This window comes from Rhinopithecus bieti, unplaced genomic scaffold (genome assembly GCF_001698545.2).
Source record: "Rhinopithecus bieti isolate Rb0 unplaced genomic scaffold, ASM169854v2 scaffold_110, whole genome shotgun sequence".
In the NCBI taxonomy this organism is placed as follows: domain Eukaryota; kingdom Metazoa; phylum Chordata; class Mammalia; order Primates; family Cercopithecidae; genus Rhinopithecus; species Rhinopithecus bieti.
In genome coordinates this window covers 4116814-4135382 of record NW_016803311.1, presented here as the reverse complement: position 1 = coordinate 4135382, position 18569 = coordinate 4116814, and the positions used below count along the sequence as shown (strand labels likewise).

General features: G+C 40.3%; 1 protein-coding gene across 1 annotated transcript; it reads right to left on the bottom strand.

Moving 5' to 3' along the window:
* Positions 1 to 150: 150 nt before the first annotated feature.
* MGST1 (microsomal glutathione S-transferase 1) lies at positions 151 to 7826 on the bottom strand. Its single transcript, XM_017872992.1, has 3 exons — positions 7640 to 7826; positions 6831 to 6924; positions 151 to 766 (listed from the first exon to the last, which is right to left on the bottom strand). The coding sequence occupies exons 1-3, from the start codon at positions 7824 to 7826 to the stop codon at positions 433 to 435; spliced, it is 615 nt and encodes a 204-aa protein (XP_017728481.1). The 3' UTR covers positions 151 to 432.
* Between the last annotated feature and the right edge of the window lie 10743 nt (positions 7827 to 18569).

Below are 18569 nucleotides of genomic sequence, written 5' to 3'. Positions count from 1 at the left end.
AGAGAGAGAAGGAAAGCAAATATGCAAAATGTTAACAACGGGTGTGTCTAAGCAAAGGGTATAGAGAGGTTCTTTGTACTATTTTTCAACTTTACCCTCGGTTTGAAACTTTTGAAAACAAAATACTGGGAAAAATAAAACCAGACAAAATCATTCTTTAAATTCTTTATTTCATGTCCGTTTCAGCAGTATTGAAATATAGGTTTCTCATACACACAATTATTTTATAGATTCAGAAGTGAAGTGCTGCATGAATGTTACAAATCATAACATGATCCAAATTTATAAGAAAGTACTTTAAAAATCAGACAAAAGACTTAAGAATTATTATGCTAAATTTCTAATCCAAATGTAAAAACAAGAATAGAGGATATTGGCAATGCTAATACTCAAAACGGGTTTACCCCAGTTCGTAATTCCTCTGTTCCTCTCCTACCTAAAACCTAAGAAAGTATTCATTATAAATTGGAAGTAGAGAATTCTTAAAAAACCAACTGGATAATGAGTTGGATGATTCTCTTTACAGGTACAATTTATTTTCAGCAACCTGTAAGCCATGGAAAGAGTAACTCCATATCCAATAAAAAAACTCAAAGCTCTATTTGGCTGGGGAAGGGGTGTCAAATATGAAATGGTGTGGTAGATCCGTGCTCCGACAAAGAGTCTGAAGTGCAGGATGGCTGTAGAGAGGTCGGGACCACTCAAGGAATACAGGAGGCCAATTCCAAGAAATGGAACAATATTTTCAAGGTCATTCAGGTGCGCTCTGTGGAAAAAGATAACTGTTAAAGACACTAATTACACAATAGTAGATATGTATCCTTTCTTCTCTCTCTTCTAAAAACTAAATCTGAGTACTAATGGATCCTTAAATTTCAAAGTAAGATTTATTTTCTCTCTCAAATTATCTTGTTTCCTTACCCACTTGACTTTTATTCAGAATCTCTCATTATTTTGTTTCTTTTACTTTTAGTGTATCTTTAAATGTCACAGAAGGCATTTTGTAGTTCCTAGAATTTCAAAACAACATCTATCTAATAGAACTTATTTCATTTTTGTAAATACAAGATACTTTTTTTCCTATGAGGTTTATAACAATTAGCAATTCAAGATTCTTTTATAAAATTCTTTTCCCAAAGGAAGAAAACCTTTTGGTGTTGATTTTCTTAAGGTTTCTCCTTAGATTCTGCTACTCTACCAATGATTATTGAGAGAATCCTTGCCAACCCAAACCACTAGGTTGCTAATAATTAATTTACCAATTTAATATCAAGAATCTCATGCTCTTATGTCTAAATAACAGAACACATAACTAGCCTTTCAAATATAGTAAAATTTTGGCTAACTTATCTTCCAAATGCCAAATAAATTTGTTAAGAATGATGGTGCAAAACTACAAAGGACACACAAAAAGTGGGACAGGTGAAAGAGAGAAAGAGAGAGAGAATTTCCTAAATGTTTTCTTTAAAACAGAACTGGAAGAAAACAAAAAGCATGTTTTAGCCACAGTTTTGCTCCAAGCCATGGCATCTTGGGTTTCTCTGGCTAAGACCGAATACAAAACACTTCTACTATTGACTTGACATTTTTATTATTATTGGTGTTGTTGCTGTTGTTTTTAGAAATGAGGTCTTGCTCTGTTGCTCAAGCTGAAGTGCGGTGGCACAGTCACAGCTCACTGCAGCCTCAAACTCCTGAGTGTCAGCCTCATGAGTAGCTGGGACTATAGGCCTCACCACCATGCCTGGCTTAATTTTTAAATTTTCTTTTTAGAGATGGGATCTTGCTATGTTGTCCAGTCTGGTCTTGAACACCTGGCCTCAAGCAGTCCTCTAGCCTCAGCCTCCCAAAACACTGGGTTTCCAGGTGCAAGCCACCATGCCCTGCAACATTTTTGAAAATACTTAATTTTAAAATGTCATGTCCCTTAAGTCTACAGAAGTAGAAATTGCTTTAGAATCTAGGATAGAAATGGAGAGTTTGATAGAGTTTGTCAGCTACTGATATGTATTTCAGAATGAAAACTATTTCTGCTTTATGTTACTCTCTTCTATAGCATAAACATATAATTATTACATATTGCCTGCTCAATGATCATCACTCTCCTCCTCTCCTTTCCTTTCTCCTGTTTTCCCTAGATTATCTCTAAGCTTGCCTCACAAAGATGATGACTACATAGAGACATGAAGAAGACAGCAGCAGCCCAGATAAGTAATGATTTGAAAAGGCTTCAATACAGAATAAAAGCAAAGAGAGGAAGGTGTGAGTGTTCCTGCACCCTGTCCTTCATGGAGCAATGCAAGTACTACTGAGAATGAGATGGGCAAGAAAAGACAGGAATACCATTTTCTATTAAAGAAGGGCCCACTTTGTCAGTGACACCAAGAGTATTTGTTTTTGTCCTCTGATTTCTCCTGCAGCATGACAGAGACATCTTCACCTCCAATCTTAGGCACGTTAGTGTTCTCCTTCACAACACGCCAAAAGGACAGAAATTTTAAGGTTGAGGAAGAAACTATAAAAAGGAGACTCTCTGGAAAACAATGTCCACTTCTACGCCTGTGTGAAGCAATTGACAAATGGAATGGAATGTTAAGGCAGAGAAGAAAGTCAAGGACAGTAAGAGGACCATGAAGGTAGAGGGAAGGAAGGTCAGGGGCAAGGGTTCCTTTACCTTTCTAGCTCCTGTTGTGTTTTTCTAGCCTCTTTCTCTTTATCTTATTCTCCCCTTTGAGCTCTCTTTCTCTTTCGTCAAAATGTTCTCAAAGATAACACTCCTCATTATGCTAGTAAGACCTGTGTTCCACAGTCCCTCATACTTATGCCAATTTATGCTGTATTTTGTACTTCTTTTGAGACTCTGTTCCAGGCATACGGTTCCTAGCTCTCTCTGTGAGCACGTGCTGCAGTGCACTATCACCCTTCGGTCCCAACCCTCCCCTCTGCTCCAATGACAGACTTCTTCCTGGAGCGGCAGCTTCCTTCATGTTAGCTTCATGTCCATTTATGGACAGCTGCCAAAATCTATCACCAGGTGAACATCAGTCTTCCTAAGAGACCACTTTCTACCTGGGTCTATTACCCTTCGCCCCCATGATTACATTTTCCCATTTTTCTTTTTCCTTTGGACAGACATTCCCTGGCACACATTTGCTCTGTGATGGACCTTCCCACCATCTCCATGCTCTTGAGGCCACAGCCGCGCCACCTAGTCTCAGATCAGAATTACTTGGATCCCAGCATCCGCCTGACCTGGACAGACATTGTTACATGCATCTGGGGATTGTCAGGCTGTGAACAACTACAAAAAGAGTTGCACAGCAGGCTTTTCCTGACACCCTCATCTCAGCCAAAGCTCTTCACCCTCAGCACACAGCCATGTGTTCACATTCTCACAAAGGAATTTTCCCAAATTGACAAGACTTCTTCTCTCCTCTTCCTCCTTTCAAATCCTAATACTCTTCAAGATCTTCCTTTATGAAATATTCCTTGGAACTAATGGAACATGGCTTCATATGATTCTCCCATTTCTTACTGGGGGTGGGGGAAGGGGAGGACATTATAAACCCCTGAGGGTCAGGAACTCAGTCTTAAAGCTGTTTGATAGCATCCCAGTAGAAGAAATGACAGTGAAACATACACAATCATCTCTCCTTATATGTGTGTTCATACACTGGGGCCACAGGGGACATCATCCAGTTCAACCCCTAGCCTACGTTCCAGTCTCCTGACAGAGTCCCCAGCAAGTGCCACTTAGACTCCATGGAACACTCTCAGTGAGGGGGTATTCTCTACCTTTAAAGGGAATATATTCTAAATGTCTCTCCTGTCCCTAAATACCAACCTCAAGCGTTTATTTTGTCTTTCAGATGACTCTCTGTATTTCACCAGCTGGTCTGTCTGCCTTTCAACTTTCTTTTTATCTTTTTGTGTTGAATGTATATGGTCTTGAATGCTTCCTAAACAACGTAAGAGAGTATTAAATAAATAAATATGTCAAGTGCTTTCTAACCATCACGGTTTCTGCCTGTCCAGAACTTTAAGTCACATATCTTGGTATTTCAACACATATTACTTTAAGTTTTTAATTAATTGTTCCATATGTGTATGTATTAAATTTCTCTATTGTTGCACACGGGAAAGCATACTTTTGACTGCATTTATAGCCCCATTCTGTCCCTGCCCAATATGCTAATCGTAACAGCTTTACAATTACTGAAGTAATGAGAGAGGTGGAAAAAAAAAAAGGTCTAGCTTAAAAATCGAAAAGGAAGATTCTGGAAACACTCTCTCTGAAAATATCTCCAAAAGTGTGTTATTAGGCACTTTTTCGATGAAACAGGTACTATCTCAAAAAGCATTTTGCAACTGGAAACTCCACACTGTTGGAGACACTCTTCTCTTACTATGCTGAAAAGCCAGTGTCTCATCACGAGGGGGCGCTGTGCACACAGTCGCTGCACCTCCTCCAGGACGCGGAACCTTTTCAGAACTAGGGTCAATTGTTCTTCCTAATATTTATTTGCAACCTGACTAGCAGATCAATTTAGATAACGTCGTTCTCCTCTAAAAGTACAATCCCATGGGCAGGGAGTAAGGGTGGAAGGTCGGAAAGAATAGTAGGGAGGAATCTAAAATCCCCAAATAAAATAACTTTTGTTACGCTTTCACACAGGAGACTTACCTGGATTTTCATTTCAATCTTACTAGTGCTACTGAGGGTCTAATTGCTTCTGATCACTTTCTAGTTCCGGGCAATTTTATAAATACAGGGCCATGACTAGCATCATGCAGGCGGCTGCCTGCTCTAAAAGGGGAAGTGCATAAAGGACCAGACAATACTAAACGGTTTCATGTCTCCTCGCTGGTTTTGAAAACTTCAAGCTTCACTCACTTTTTTTAATTTTATTTTTTTTCATCTAACACATAATTTTTCCTTTGATATTGTTCTGCTATTGTTTGAAATGGCCACAGTGATTCCTTGTTCTGAAACTATTTTATATCTGTATTCTTGACACAACCCATTTTCAAGACTCACTGATTTACTCAGCAGGGCTGCCGAATTAACAAGTATATAACTGAGACAGAAGGTGAAATTTTGTGCTAAGTATCTGCACAGACTTTTTCTTAGAAGAGAAACATTCTTGCTTGATGAATAGCTTGGGGGTAGAATTGTTTTGCATGAGCAAGAAGGTACTTTTAATTTTAGTGCTGAAAGGCTGAAGAGTCTGTGGGGCTAGAGGAGAGCCTCAAACATGGTGTAACACTGGGCGTTGCTTGAATGAAGGAGGTACAGCTACGGGGCATATTCCCGAAGACAGGATGCTGAAGGTCATTGTCAGACAGAGAAATAACATACAACTTGAAATGTTTGTGTTGCCACAGTGTAAATGCCTCTGCACTTCCACTTACTCAAGTCTATTTTTAGCCACATTTTTTTTTTTTTCCAGTTAATTTGTGTAAGGAACTAACTAAAGGGCTGGATTAACATCCAGCATAACCAACTGCAGAATATGGAAACATGCATAGAAGTGGGAATCCAGATCCAGAGTTAACCTGGAGATGATATGCCGTAGGGGAATCTGCAGAAAACTTGGGAGGGGCTTCAGATTTTCACAGAGAATCACAAAAGGGATAATGCAACCTAGGTGTCCATCAATATGAACTGGATAAAGACAATGTGGTAGCATACATCATGGAATACTACAAAGCTGTAAAAAAAAAAAAAAAAATGAATGAAATTGGGTCAGGCACGGTGGCTCACACCTGTAATCCCAGCACTTTGGGAGGCCAAGGTGGGTGGATCACCTGAGGTCAGGAGTTCAAGATCAGCCTGGCCAGCATGGTGAAACCCAGCCTCTACTAAAACTACAAAAAATTAGCTGGGCATGGTGGCACATGCCTGTAGTCCCAGCTACTCAGGGAGGCTGAGGCAGGAGAATGGTTTAAACCCAGGAGAAGAAGATTGCAGTGAGCCGAGATCATGCCATTGTACTCCAGCCTAGGTGACAGAATGAGACTCCATCTCAAAAAAAAAAAAAAAAAAAAAAGATAATGAAATCATGTCCTTTGCAGCAACATGGATGCAGCTGTAGACAATTACCCTAAATAAATTAACACAGGAAAAGAAAAACAAATACCACAAGTTCTCACTTATAAGTGGGAGCTAAACATCAGGTACATAAACACAAAGATAGCAACAATAGATGTTGGGGACTATTAGAGGGGGCAGAGAAGGGGAGACAAAGGTTGAAAAACTAACAGGTACTATGTTCACTACCTGGGTGATAGGAACAATCATACCCCAATAGTATCTTGGCTTATTGCTTTTCATTGTTCATTGACTTCCCAGTACATTAAAACATAATATCTAAAAAGAGATGGCAGTGGGGAGAGGGACACAGAGAAAGAGGTTCCTACTCCTCCAGAGTGTCAACATTCTTATTTTGAATCTTACACAAAAATACCTAATTCTTCAACCTTTTACATGAGTTGACAGTCTCACCTATGGAGAAGATGATAAAACTGTAAGAATCTACTGTTCCCATTTTACCTCCTCCCTGCCATTACTTTTGATACATCCCTATATAAAGCAATGTCATTAACCCCAAGAAAGTGCAGATAAAAGTACAGTATTACAAAATTGGCAATACATACAATTGCAATGATACTTGGAGACTTTCAGATGTCCAGTTTTCTGTAATTGTCATGTGGAGTAGGTAAGAGGCCTCACTTTTTTTGTTCAGTCTCCAAGACCCTGAGGCATCTTCACTGAGCTCCTTGCCAAAATTGTTTCATAAAGTAAGTAATTTCAAGAGACACTGGTTTACCTGCGTACACGTTCTACTCTGTCATCTGTTCGAAGATACTTCTTGGCATTTTCTCCTTTGCCAAATGTTACACAGTCTTCTGGATTGGCAAAACCTATTCCAAATACCAAGGGAAAAAAAAAACTTATTTCAAATATTGGCCGGGAGTAATAGCTCACACCTGTAATTCCAGCACTTTGTGAGGCTGAGGCAGGATTGCTTGAGCCCAAGAATTCAAGACCAGCCTGGGCAACATAGGGAGCCCCTGTATCTACAAAATTTGTTTTAAATAGCTGGGCATGGTGGTGGGCCACATGCCTGCGGTCCTAGCTACTCACAAGGTTGTGGTGGGAGGATCACTTGAACCTGAGAGGTTGAGGCCGCAGTGAGCTGTGATTGCACCACTACAAGCTAGTCTGGGTGACAGAGCAAGACTCTGTCTCAAAAAAAAGAAAACAAACAAACCAGCAAATAACATGGGGATATTCTACCTAGTAAGTTATTTGCATTTTAGTGGAAGAAATACAGACATCCAGGTTGGCCCATTTGGAGCAATAAATCAAACACAAGAGGAGAAGAAGGCATCTATAGTTAAAACTGAATTTTATTAACAATGCAAAGTTGTAAAAGAGAAGCATAAAAAAGAACTCGAACAAAACCAGTGAATAAAACAGTGAAAAGGAAGCAAATATGGGGAAAGGCATAATTCTAAGTCATCATTGACCATTACTATGGTTCACTGGTATCTTTTCACAGTGATGTTGACATACCTTCCCTCAAGTGTACTAACATTTCCAAGTGATTGGCTCATCTGAAAGTAGTATGTTTACCTGCCAAAGGTTTTAGAGAACCGGCAAGAAGCATGAAAGAGTAAGGGATGGGAAAGGTGTCTTGTACTTTGTCAGAACATGTGTACCTCTTTTCCTTTTCTAAAGCAGATAAAACTTTGGGTTGAAGAATACTGTATAATAAAATTTGAGAAGCTGAATTGAATTCCTGGGAATAAGAAGTACACATTCATGTATTTCTTCCTGCAATTATTATGCTCTTTGAAATAGCTTCCCCATCCCTTGAAACTTGAAATCTGCATTTAAAAAATATTTAAGCATGAGCCATTATTTAATAATTTATGGCAGATAAAACACAAACTGCAAAATTAATCTCATATGCTTTCTATTTTTTCTTAATAGGATGTGAACATTATATTAGAGATAAAGATGTTGAGAACTGATGCACAGGGCTGGGATACTGCTCATCAGTTTTCCTCAACATCTTTATCTGGAATAAGTATTCCAGATAAGTTTCTTAAGGTCAGGCCTGTCTGTCATGTTCATCATGGTGCTCCCCTAAATAACTGCCTGGAACACACTAGATGTACAACAAATATATGTTGAATAAAGAAATAAATGTATTACAATGGAAAGAGCATGAGATTGGATTTAATGCAATTTCAGTTTGAATCTCAGTTTCACTCTTTATTTGTATGTAACCTTGGGTAAGCTACTGCTAAGGATTGAATGTTTGTGGCCCCTAGATTTGTATGTTAAAGCCTAATGTTCAACGCGATAGTATCTGGGATACGAGGCCTTTGGGAGGTAATTAGGTCAAGAGAGTGGAGTCCTCATGAATGGAATTAAGAAGTCTTTACAAGAAGAGGAAGGAGAGAGTTTGCTTCCTTCTCTCTCTCTCTCTCTCTCTCTCTCTCTCTCTCTCTCTGTCTCTGCTTTGCTGGTGTGAGGATACAATGAGAAGATGGCCATCTGCAAGTCACGAACTGGGCCCTCACTGAACACCAGATCTGCTGGCATCTTGATTTTGGACTCACCAGACTCCAGAACTGTGAGATAAATGTTTGTTGCTGAAGCCACCCAGTCTATGCCATTTCATAAGAGCAGCCCAAACGGACTCAGACAGCTACTTAACCTCTAAGTTCCCCTTCTATATAATGGAAAGACGAATCCTCGTTTCACCTGACAATGCTAACAATTGTATAAAATGACTCCATGACCAAGTACACATAAAAAGCATTGTGGCTCCTAGCACTCTACAAATGTGAATTTCCTTCGTCTTTTCTTATGAGACAGGGTACATTTCCTTGATGACATTCTGTTCCTAGGAGTCAGTGTGGACCTGGAAGCAGACAGCCACTTTGTTGCCTGATGCTGCAACACATCAGCGAGTGACAGACTTAACCATGTGGGTATGTGCCCTCCATTAAAATGCAAACATCCTTCCATTATACCGCAAAGTAGCAGGCCAGGCCCACGCCTGTAATCCTAGCACTTTGGGAGGCCGAGGTGGGCGGATCACCTGAGATCAGGAGTTTCAGACCCGCCTGGTCAACATGGCGAAACCTCATCTCTACTAAAAATACAAAAATTAACTGGCCTGGTGGTGCGTGCCTATAATCTCAGCTACTCGGGAGGCTGAGGCATGAGAATTACTTGAACCTGGGAGGCAGAGGTTGCAGTGAGCAGAGATCCTGCCACTGCACTCCAGCCTGGGCAACAGAGTGAGACTCTGTCTCAAAAAAAAAAAAAAGATAGTAACAAGGAAACACCTTAGGGAAGACTGTGACCTCTGAATAAAATCAAGGCTCTAGAGGACAAAACTCAGGACAGGTCCTAAGAGAGAAGACGGTCTCCAGGAAGAAGTTGCTGAATGGGCACAGGGACTACACCAGTGAAAATATTTTAACTTTGCAAAGGGAGCCTTGCTCTACGTGCTTCAAGCAGGCATAAACCCTGCTTGAATACAGAATATACGCTTCAGAATCTGTCTACCACCTTCCCCACATCTGCACTTTAAAAAAAAAAAAAAAGTCATTCTTATAATGCTGGGTAGAAATAGTATCCACTTAAAAGTCAGAAGTACACAAAATTCAAAAGGTTCATATCATAGGAGGCTCACTTTGAAAGTAAGAACTTTAATTCTCAGTCTTTTCTTCTTTTCTTCCTTCTTTTCATTTTCTTTTTTTTTACCAAAATCATACCCTTGGCCTGTGCTAGCGCTGAACATACCAGTTAACTGTCTGGAAAATGATTGTTTCCTAAACCCGCATTGGCAAAATTAATTCCAAAACGTGAAAACTTTGATATTCCAGAATATCTCATCTGCTTAGCATAATGACAAAAGGTAAAAGTCATTATGAAAAAACCATTTACTAGTTTCTAGGAGAAAGCGACTGTTCTATAAATACGTCAGATCCATCTGTGCCAAACGATTGCATACTTCACTTACAGCATAAAACAGTGTGATATTGGGCTTTACCAAAAATACAAAAAGGAAATTAAGAAAACTGCTCTCCAGAATTCCAACTCCTAAAAGTAAGAAAATATTACCTCCAAATTTCTTACCTTTCTTGTCATTCTATAGAATCCAGTTGTAGCACTCATAAGCATCATTTTTGAAAGAATAATTGTTGCATAGGAGGCAAAAGCCATGAATACTTCATCGTCCATTATCTGGGTGAGGTCAACCATTTTTTCAATTTTGGTCTGGACTCTTAAAAAGACTTAAATAAAATGGGAAAAAGCAGACATAAATACCCAAAGTAACTGGAAGATCATTTGATGTTCTTATATTGCAGCACTAACTATACTGTTCTTAAAAATATCTTGGACTATTTGCAGAAAAAATGATCATTTAGTTTCTAAAATATCAAAGTAAATAGGGGCTGAATGCAGTGGCTTATACCTGTAATCCCAGCACTTTGGGAGGCCGAGGCAGGTGGATCACTTGAGGTCGGGAGTTTGAGACCAGCCTGGCCAACATGGTGAAACTCCATCTCTACTAAAAATACAAAAATTAGCCAGACTCAGTGGCATGTACCTGTAATCCCAGCTACTTGGGAGACTGAGGCAGGAGAATTGCTTAAATTCAGGAGGCGGAGGTTGCACTGAACCAAAATAGGGCCACTGCACTCCAGCCTGGGCGACAGAGAGAGACTCTGTCTCAAAAAAAAAAAAAGTAAACAATGTTATATTTTATCCAGTTCTATATTATTAAGTTCGAAGACATCAAACAAGTACTACTTGAAAAAAAAGGGTGCAGTATAAGCAAAAATAAATAGCAAAAATGCCCTAAACATAGACTAACATCACATACTTGCATTGAGATTAACTGTAAGTAGGTTGAAAACAAAAGACCAGAGGTCATAGACTGATCTCTTTGGAAACGTCAAACTATGTATCTAGTAGCAGCACTGAACTTAGGAAAGCCTCAGTTCTTATATATCCTGCTTTGGAGATCCAACTTACAACTTGTTGTCATTTTAGTAGTATTCAAAACTGTAGACTTCAGGACTTGAATTCCAGTCCCACCATTTAGCTATTAACCTTGCTTGAGGGATTCAGTCTCTGAGACTAAATTTCTTCATTCTCAAAAAATCAAAATAGTAGGCCTGGGGCTGTGGCTCATGCCTGTAATCCCAACACTTTGGGAGGCTGAGGTCGGTGGATCATGAGGTCAGGAGATCAAGACCATCCTAACACGGTGAAACCCCATCTCCACTAATAATACAAAAAATTAGCCGGGCGTGGTGGTGGGCGCCTGTAGACCCAGCTACTCGGGAGGCTGAGGCAGGAGAATGGCATGAACCCAGGAGGTGGAGCTTGCAGTGAGCCGAGATCACGCCACTGCACTCCAGCCTGGGAGACAGAGCAAGACTCCGTCTCAAAAATAAATAAATAAATAAATAAATAAATAAATAATCAATCAATCGAAATGGTAATAGTTTCTAACTTAATGGGTTGTTGTTTAATGTAATTGAGATAAAATATGGACTGGCCCAAGAAAAACCCTCAATAAAGTTTATGATATCCTCATCATGATCATCATCATGATCACCGTCATCATCAATTCCAAGACAAGTGAAGAAGGAGACAAAGATAATGGAAACATCAAAAAAACAGGCTTGCAAATGCAAGGTAAGGAATTACCATTTATGGTACTTTCATCAGTGTAAAAGGGAAGGAGAATTAGCTTTTCGTGATCCTCGAGTCATTTTGCATTCCAAAGTTACATTCAATTGAAAGCTGTTGAGTAGAGGAATGTAGCTATCTGTGTCTGGAGTTGGAGATATAATTGGGAATGTGCTGAAGAGGAAAGCCAAGACACATTGGTGATACTGAAGTCCAAACAGGTAGGAATTTAGGGTAAACTTTAAAATGTAAATTTCCAGTCCTCTGACCTTATTCTTTGTAACCTCCCCTTGTTTGTTCTTTCATCAGCCCTGCTATCTACTTCTCTCTTTTCCATAGAAACACACATCTTTTCTCAGACCCAAGCTTAGATGCTATGTATCCTGCTTAGCATATAGTACTATCTCTTCTAGATGATGTCCATTCCTGCCTTTAAAGTTCAACCCTTGCATGTGTCCTTATTAGCCCGACATCTATCAGATGCAATCTTTCTATCCATCTTACCAGTAATCTATATACATTTATACGTATCATTATTGGTCATATAGCCATCTTTGTATTGCTGGTGAATGTGATTAAAAACCATATACATATATTTAGCTTTATTAGAGTTTGCTATGTGTTCAACTATACTATGCACGTTATGTACACTTTCATCACCCTTGTTAATCTATTACAATTGTCGTAACTGTACCCATTTCAAAAGAAGAAAAAGGAAATTCGAGTTGTTAGGCTGCCAAGCTGGGACACAAACACCCCATACACTTACTACACTATACTCTCTCTTTCAAGAGACTTGATTAATTCTGCTCTTGACTCTTTAATTCTGCTGAATTCTAATTCAATTGACATTAAGTGAATGCCTACTCTGTGCCTGGCGCAAGTGGGCAGCCCTTAGATCTGTCATCTTCTTTCTTTTTCCAGTTATGTGGTCAGGTAGGTATTATCATTCCCATTTTGCAGATACAGAAATCAAAGCTACCTAAGTAACCCCTATTTTTGTTTTCCTTTCTTTTCTTGAGATGGAGTCTCACTCTGTCGCCCAGGCTGGAGTGCAGTGGTGCAATCTTGGCTGACTGCAACCTCTGCCTTCTGGGTTCAAGCCATTCTCCTGCCTCAGCCTCCCAAGTAGCTGGGATTACAGGAGCCCACCATCACACCTGGCTAACTTTTGTATTTTCAGTAGAGACGGGTTTCACTATATTTGTCAGGCTGGTCTTGAACTCCTGACCTCAGGTGATCTGCCCGCCTCAGCCTCCCAAAGTGCTGGGATGACAGGCATGAGCCATCATGCCCGGCCCCCCTATTTTGTTTTCTTAGACTAAAAATGTACAGCTTGGATTTAGGCAAACAGAAACTACATGTGCAAGGTTTTTGAAAAATCCCCTAGATAGCAAATTAATCAACCTCCACAAGTCTCTAGTCTTGAAAGCACAGTATGTTAGACGAGCTCTCAGTGCAAGATAATATTTTCAGTAACATTTAATGTGTCTGCTTTTGTTCTAGTACTGAAGGGGTGAAAGTCATGAATAAACTGCACTGTCCTTCAGAGTGTAGGTAAAGTAATTAGCTTAATAAAGGATCCCTAAGTCCCAGGCCTCTGTACAGAGATCTGAAGAAATACAGCAAGCATGTGAAGTTTTTTTAAATTAAGGTAAGTTTATCAAATAGAAACTTGCTACTTAACAATAATTTTAAAACTAAAACATTCTCTGTAGGCCTCTACAAATGTTCCCAGAATGAAATTTATTTATTGATGCAACAAAAGTCCAGAGAACTTTTTTTTTCCCCCTCAGTGAAATTGGTATTGAAAGAGTAGAGAAAAAAATGGCAGCCTCCCAGGACTGTTGGTAGGAAAGTACATAAAGAAGTCAGTGGCTGGGAAAAACTGCAATGGGAGGCCTTTTCTTTAAAAATGGACAACACACAGAGCACTTTACACAGAGTTTCTCAATCATGAAGAATGTGGCTTAACTCCTAAAGTCTGTGGTTTTGGGAGACAGGCCAGCACCAAGCTTCTGACACACCCCTGTTGAGTCAATGAACCATCTCTCCAGGGTAACATCTTCTACTTCACAGGTACCCGAGAGCCAGGTAATGAGCAGTAAAGGTAAGAACGTTAAGCAATAGTAGTTGTTTATGGCATGAATTAAGGTAATGCTGGTGTAGACTTTTTTTTCCCCCAAAGCTGATTTATCAATAAATTGCCATGAGTTTGCTGCATAAAACTGGAGCCATTATCATGGTTGGTTCTGCAGTCAAAACAAAATTACTGAAAGCCTTTTACCAGGACAGGTTGTCAGAAGAGAGAAGAGTGGTGCAGTATAATAATAACAGGATGAAATGTCAAGTGGTTTGAGGATTCAAGGAATGAAGGAGAAATAATCTAAGAAAAGTAAGCAGGGAAAAACACTAATTTGGTTATGAATTATAGAAAATATTTACAATGATGAACCATGTTTGCACAGTGGTTTGTTTGCTGAATGTATTCTCCATTCATTGGCCAGCATGGTAATAAATATCTCGACCTCTCTTACCAGAGATCAGAGCTCTGTCCCCTAATGTGGAGGTGACTTCCTCATAAGAGGAAATGGGGTAGAGTGTCAAGTATTCAAAACTCTGGAACTAGATTGGTATTCGGGTGGATCTCGACCCTGCCACTTAATAACTGTGACTTAACTTCTCTGGGACCTCTTCACCTTACCTGTAAAAGGAGGTGAATAAGAACTCCTATTTCACCGGATTCTTGTGAGTCTTAACTGAGTAAAGTTTAAAAAGTGGGGGCTGGGCATGGTGGCTCACGCCTGTAATCCCAGCACTAGGACCAAAGACGGCAGATCACGAGGTCAGGAGAGCGAGATCATCCGCAACACGGTAGACCCCCGTCGCTATAAAATAAAAAAAAAGCCCTTGGGGGCAGGCGCGAGTCCCACCTACTTGGGAGGCGAGCAGGAGGATGCACTACCTGAGGCGGAGCTTAAGTGAAGCCAAGATCGTGCCACTGCACTCCACCTGGGCAACGAGCAAGACTCTGTCTCAAAAAACAAATAAAAAGAATAATAATAAGAATATATAAATTAATAGAGATACAAGATGCATGGGAATTAATATATATAAGTTAGTTATGGACAATATCTGGCATTTGAAGTTTAAACCTGTTTGGTTTTTTTTTTTTTTGAGCTCTGCCTCAAGAAACAAAAAAAAGCGTTGGGACTCGTTAAATGCTGCGTGTTTGGTAAATAAAAATGCTCGAATTTGGCGCTGTTCTAGGCACTGAGGATTTTAGATTTTCAGAAAGCTTTTGCATATTTTATCTCGCTTGACCTGAAAAACCCCAAGGTAGAGCAAATAACATCTTTTTCTACCTTTAGTATATAAGGAAATCGAGGCCCAGAAAGGTAGTGAGTAATATGACCCAAATTCACAGTGGAGAGACCAAGACTGCTACTTAAGTTTTCTCAAGTGTTTAACTCTGGGCTACCCACCATCAAGGCTAAGAATTCTCAACAGCTCTGGTCTTCTGGAGGCCTTTCCTTGTCAAATCTCATTCCTGTTTTGTACCCCTCCCCCAAAACCCCGGTACTATCTGAGAAGAATCTTCACTTCTCTGTTGAGGACCTCCCTTTCCCTTTATAGGCTTTTGGCCAAAAGGAGCAAAGTTCTCTTCTTAGGATGAGGTGGTCAGCCTTTCTACATCAATATTGTGAAACACATGAATAATCTGGGCACGCATCCCCAGGGCCATGACTCTGCAATTTTGTACCTTCTGAAACTAACAAACACTACACATGAGACAAAGAAAACAGATAATTCGGTGGCCATGTTGCTGGTTACTTTAATCTGCAACTCTAAATTAATTCTAGAATTTCCTGAAGGCATTGTGGTGGCTGCAGACTCAGCCCACTATGCAGTCTCATGCAAAGTGGGGTTCAGAGCCCAGGGGCTGGGGGTGAAATGCTGGTGCCTCTCGGGGGAGTGGTGAGGTATAAGGCCTTTCTCAGGAAACTGTGCTGACCTCCTTTTCCAATCTCAGGGATTAATACACACCACTCTAAAACAAACCCATAGAAAAATTTTACTTGTCTGCCACAGGGAGTAATATTCAAATTTGGCCTGATTTGCCTTTTTTTTTTTTTTTTTAATTACCAAAGAGAATCAGCACACACAGCCCTCTTATTTTGGAAACAGAAGAAGACAAGAAAGTCCAGTACTATCCTAAGGCCAAGGAGAGCATATGCAAAAGGTAGGTGTAGGATGGGATTCACAGCAGGCTGAGACCCCAAGAAAACTGGGCTTTAATGATTGCTCGCTGAGAGACCGGGGTGTCATACAGCAAGGCTTGCTGGGCACCCACTCAGCACTCACTGGGAAAGAAATCAGGGAGAGGAAATAGGGGAATATAAACGTGGAGCTCAGACTGCCACATTTCAAGAGAAGCAGAGAGACTAGAAGACTTACATGCACTCCTCTCTCCTCTGTCCCAGGCCAGCTAGAGCAATATATGAGACCTTAATTCCCGAAAAAAAGAGCTCCCTTCTCCTTTTCTCCTTCCACATGGCTTCCTCCTCCAGACTGGGGAAGTGGGGCACAGGTGAGAACCCTCCCAACGGGTTCACCCTTAGCTCTCCTGTCACTGGCTATAATATCACACAAAAATATTATCATCTAACCCACATCCTCCTGTTTCGATAGCTAACATTATTATCAGTAGTAGTATTTAGTATTACTTTAAAACTTGCTGATGTTTCTCCTATCAAAGTGAGCTCAGGAGAGTAAATCCTGCCTTACAATAGGCATAAAGGTCATTATGCCCATGAAAACTGGGACACCGCAGGCTTTTGCACTCTTGGGGAGAACAGCAGTCGCTTAAACTACAGGCATTTTCTCCATTACTAAAACTTGCACGTGCCTTTTCCTCCTTCCCCAGAGTTCAAGGGACCCTTTCAAAGAGGATGCTACTTTGGCTTGAAAAGGAAAAGTTTGGAAATCATCACTCAAGCATGAAAAGACTTATTCTCTCCTTTCAGTCTTGGAGTTTGAGAAATGAGAAAACTTACACGGGGACACAAACACAATTCCCTTTCAAAAGCGATCGATCGATTGAAAAGCTAACGTTTAGCGGCTAAGTGGAGCCAAGGACTTTCGGGCTGGCAGAGATCCCCCCAAGTCTTCCATCTGCCACCCACCCTGGCCCTCCCTGCCCGCCACCCTCTGCATGCCGTCCCCTTCTCCCCTCCCAGTACGCACGGTGAGGCCGAGGAGGAGGAAGCAGGAAGCCTGTCCCGCCGCCGGGTCGCGCGCACTGCAGGGACTGTCGCCGCGCGGGCCGGACGCAGGCGCCGCCCCTCTCCAGTTAATCTCCTATTAATTAGTCCTCCCGCGTTTAAAGCCCGACCCCAACCTCGCCAAACCACTCCTCTAAATCACCTGATTTCCCCGCCCAGAGTAACCAGAGTCTGCTGATTCCCTTTGAGCCCTTCTATTTGGCGCCCTTAGAAGCTCTGGTTCCTGAAATGCAAATTCCCCTAATCAGTGGGAAGGGGGACATTAGCCATTGTCCAGGAACTCTGAATCCTTGAACATTTCAGGATTGGGAGAGGGGAAGGAAGGGGAAGGCGGTAAACTTTTAGTTATCTGAAAACGATGAAAAAGATCACGCGGAGTTTTGAAAGTTTTTTTCAAAAAAGTTAAAATCTCCACGATAAAACTAATTGGCGGGCATTGAGAAAATTACCTTCCCTTAGACTTCACTTCCCCTGCACTGGTGGCAAGGCCCCCTTAAAAGGCTGACAATGACAGAATGTAACCTTCAGTAAAGATCACTTGCTGTGTTCCAAATTCATGACACCAGACAACTTGCTTTGTCACGATGTCCCCTCCCGTTCAGGGTCCAGAATGAAATTGGAGGCAGTTGTACTGGATCAGTTCATTACACAATCAGCTTAGTGTGTTTTTTTACAGGGAGGTTTAGAGGAATGTTTTGGGAAGCCATAGATATTTAGTCTACTATCAATATGTAGATTAGGGATACTTCCAAGCTTCCTAGTCCCCATAGTCCGCACAATATTTATGGATCTATCTTCCATGAGTTTATATGAGAAATGTTTCAGGATTTCTGTTTTCAATCTATTTTATTTCTCTTCTAGTGCTATTTCTCAGACACTCACCACCTGTTGCAATGTCTACTTCCTTTTCTTGCTCTTAATTTACTCCTTTAGGCTTTAAGGGATATCTCTAGGACTAACTTTCTAGGATTTGATGGACAAGTTCATGTTCTGTTAAAGAAAGAAATAACTACCAGTTTGCTCTAGGAACAGAAATTAATCTAAGGCAGGTCTGAGAATGATTTCTATATAAGCATAACAGTGGGAGTTTTGGAAAATCTAGCATCAGAAGGCATCTGTTCTTCATTTTTATGTCTGTATCTTTTCAAAACTCTACTTACTCACCTATCTTTGTAAAGTATACTAGAATCTGTCTGTAACACTAACTGGAATAGGTTAGAATTTGAGATGAAATAAATCTATTCTGAATTCTCTCCAAAGGAGTTTGGTAATATAAGTATTTAAGACGCTCTTCATTTATTATAAGGTGATACAGGCCAAATCTTATTAATAACATTGCAGAAAAAGGAAGAGGAGAGCTATTATTTAGATAATTTGGTCTACAGAATGCTAGTTGAATGGTTCTAACATTTTTTTAAAAAAGAAAGTAGCACTTGACTCATCTAATGCTCTAAATATATAATGTGTCCAAACTATTAATTAATCAATCAATACTGTGTTCCTACGATCACTAAATCAAATATGTGTGTGTGTATCAAGTAATATAATATATA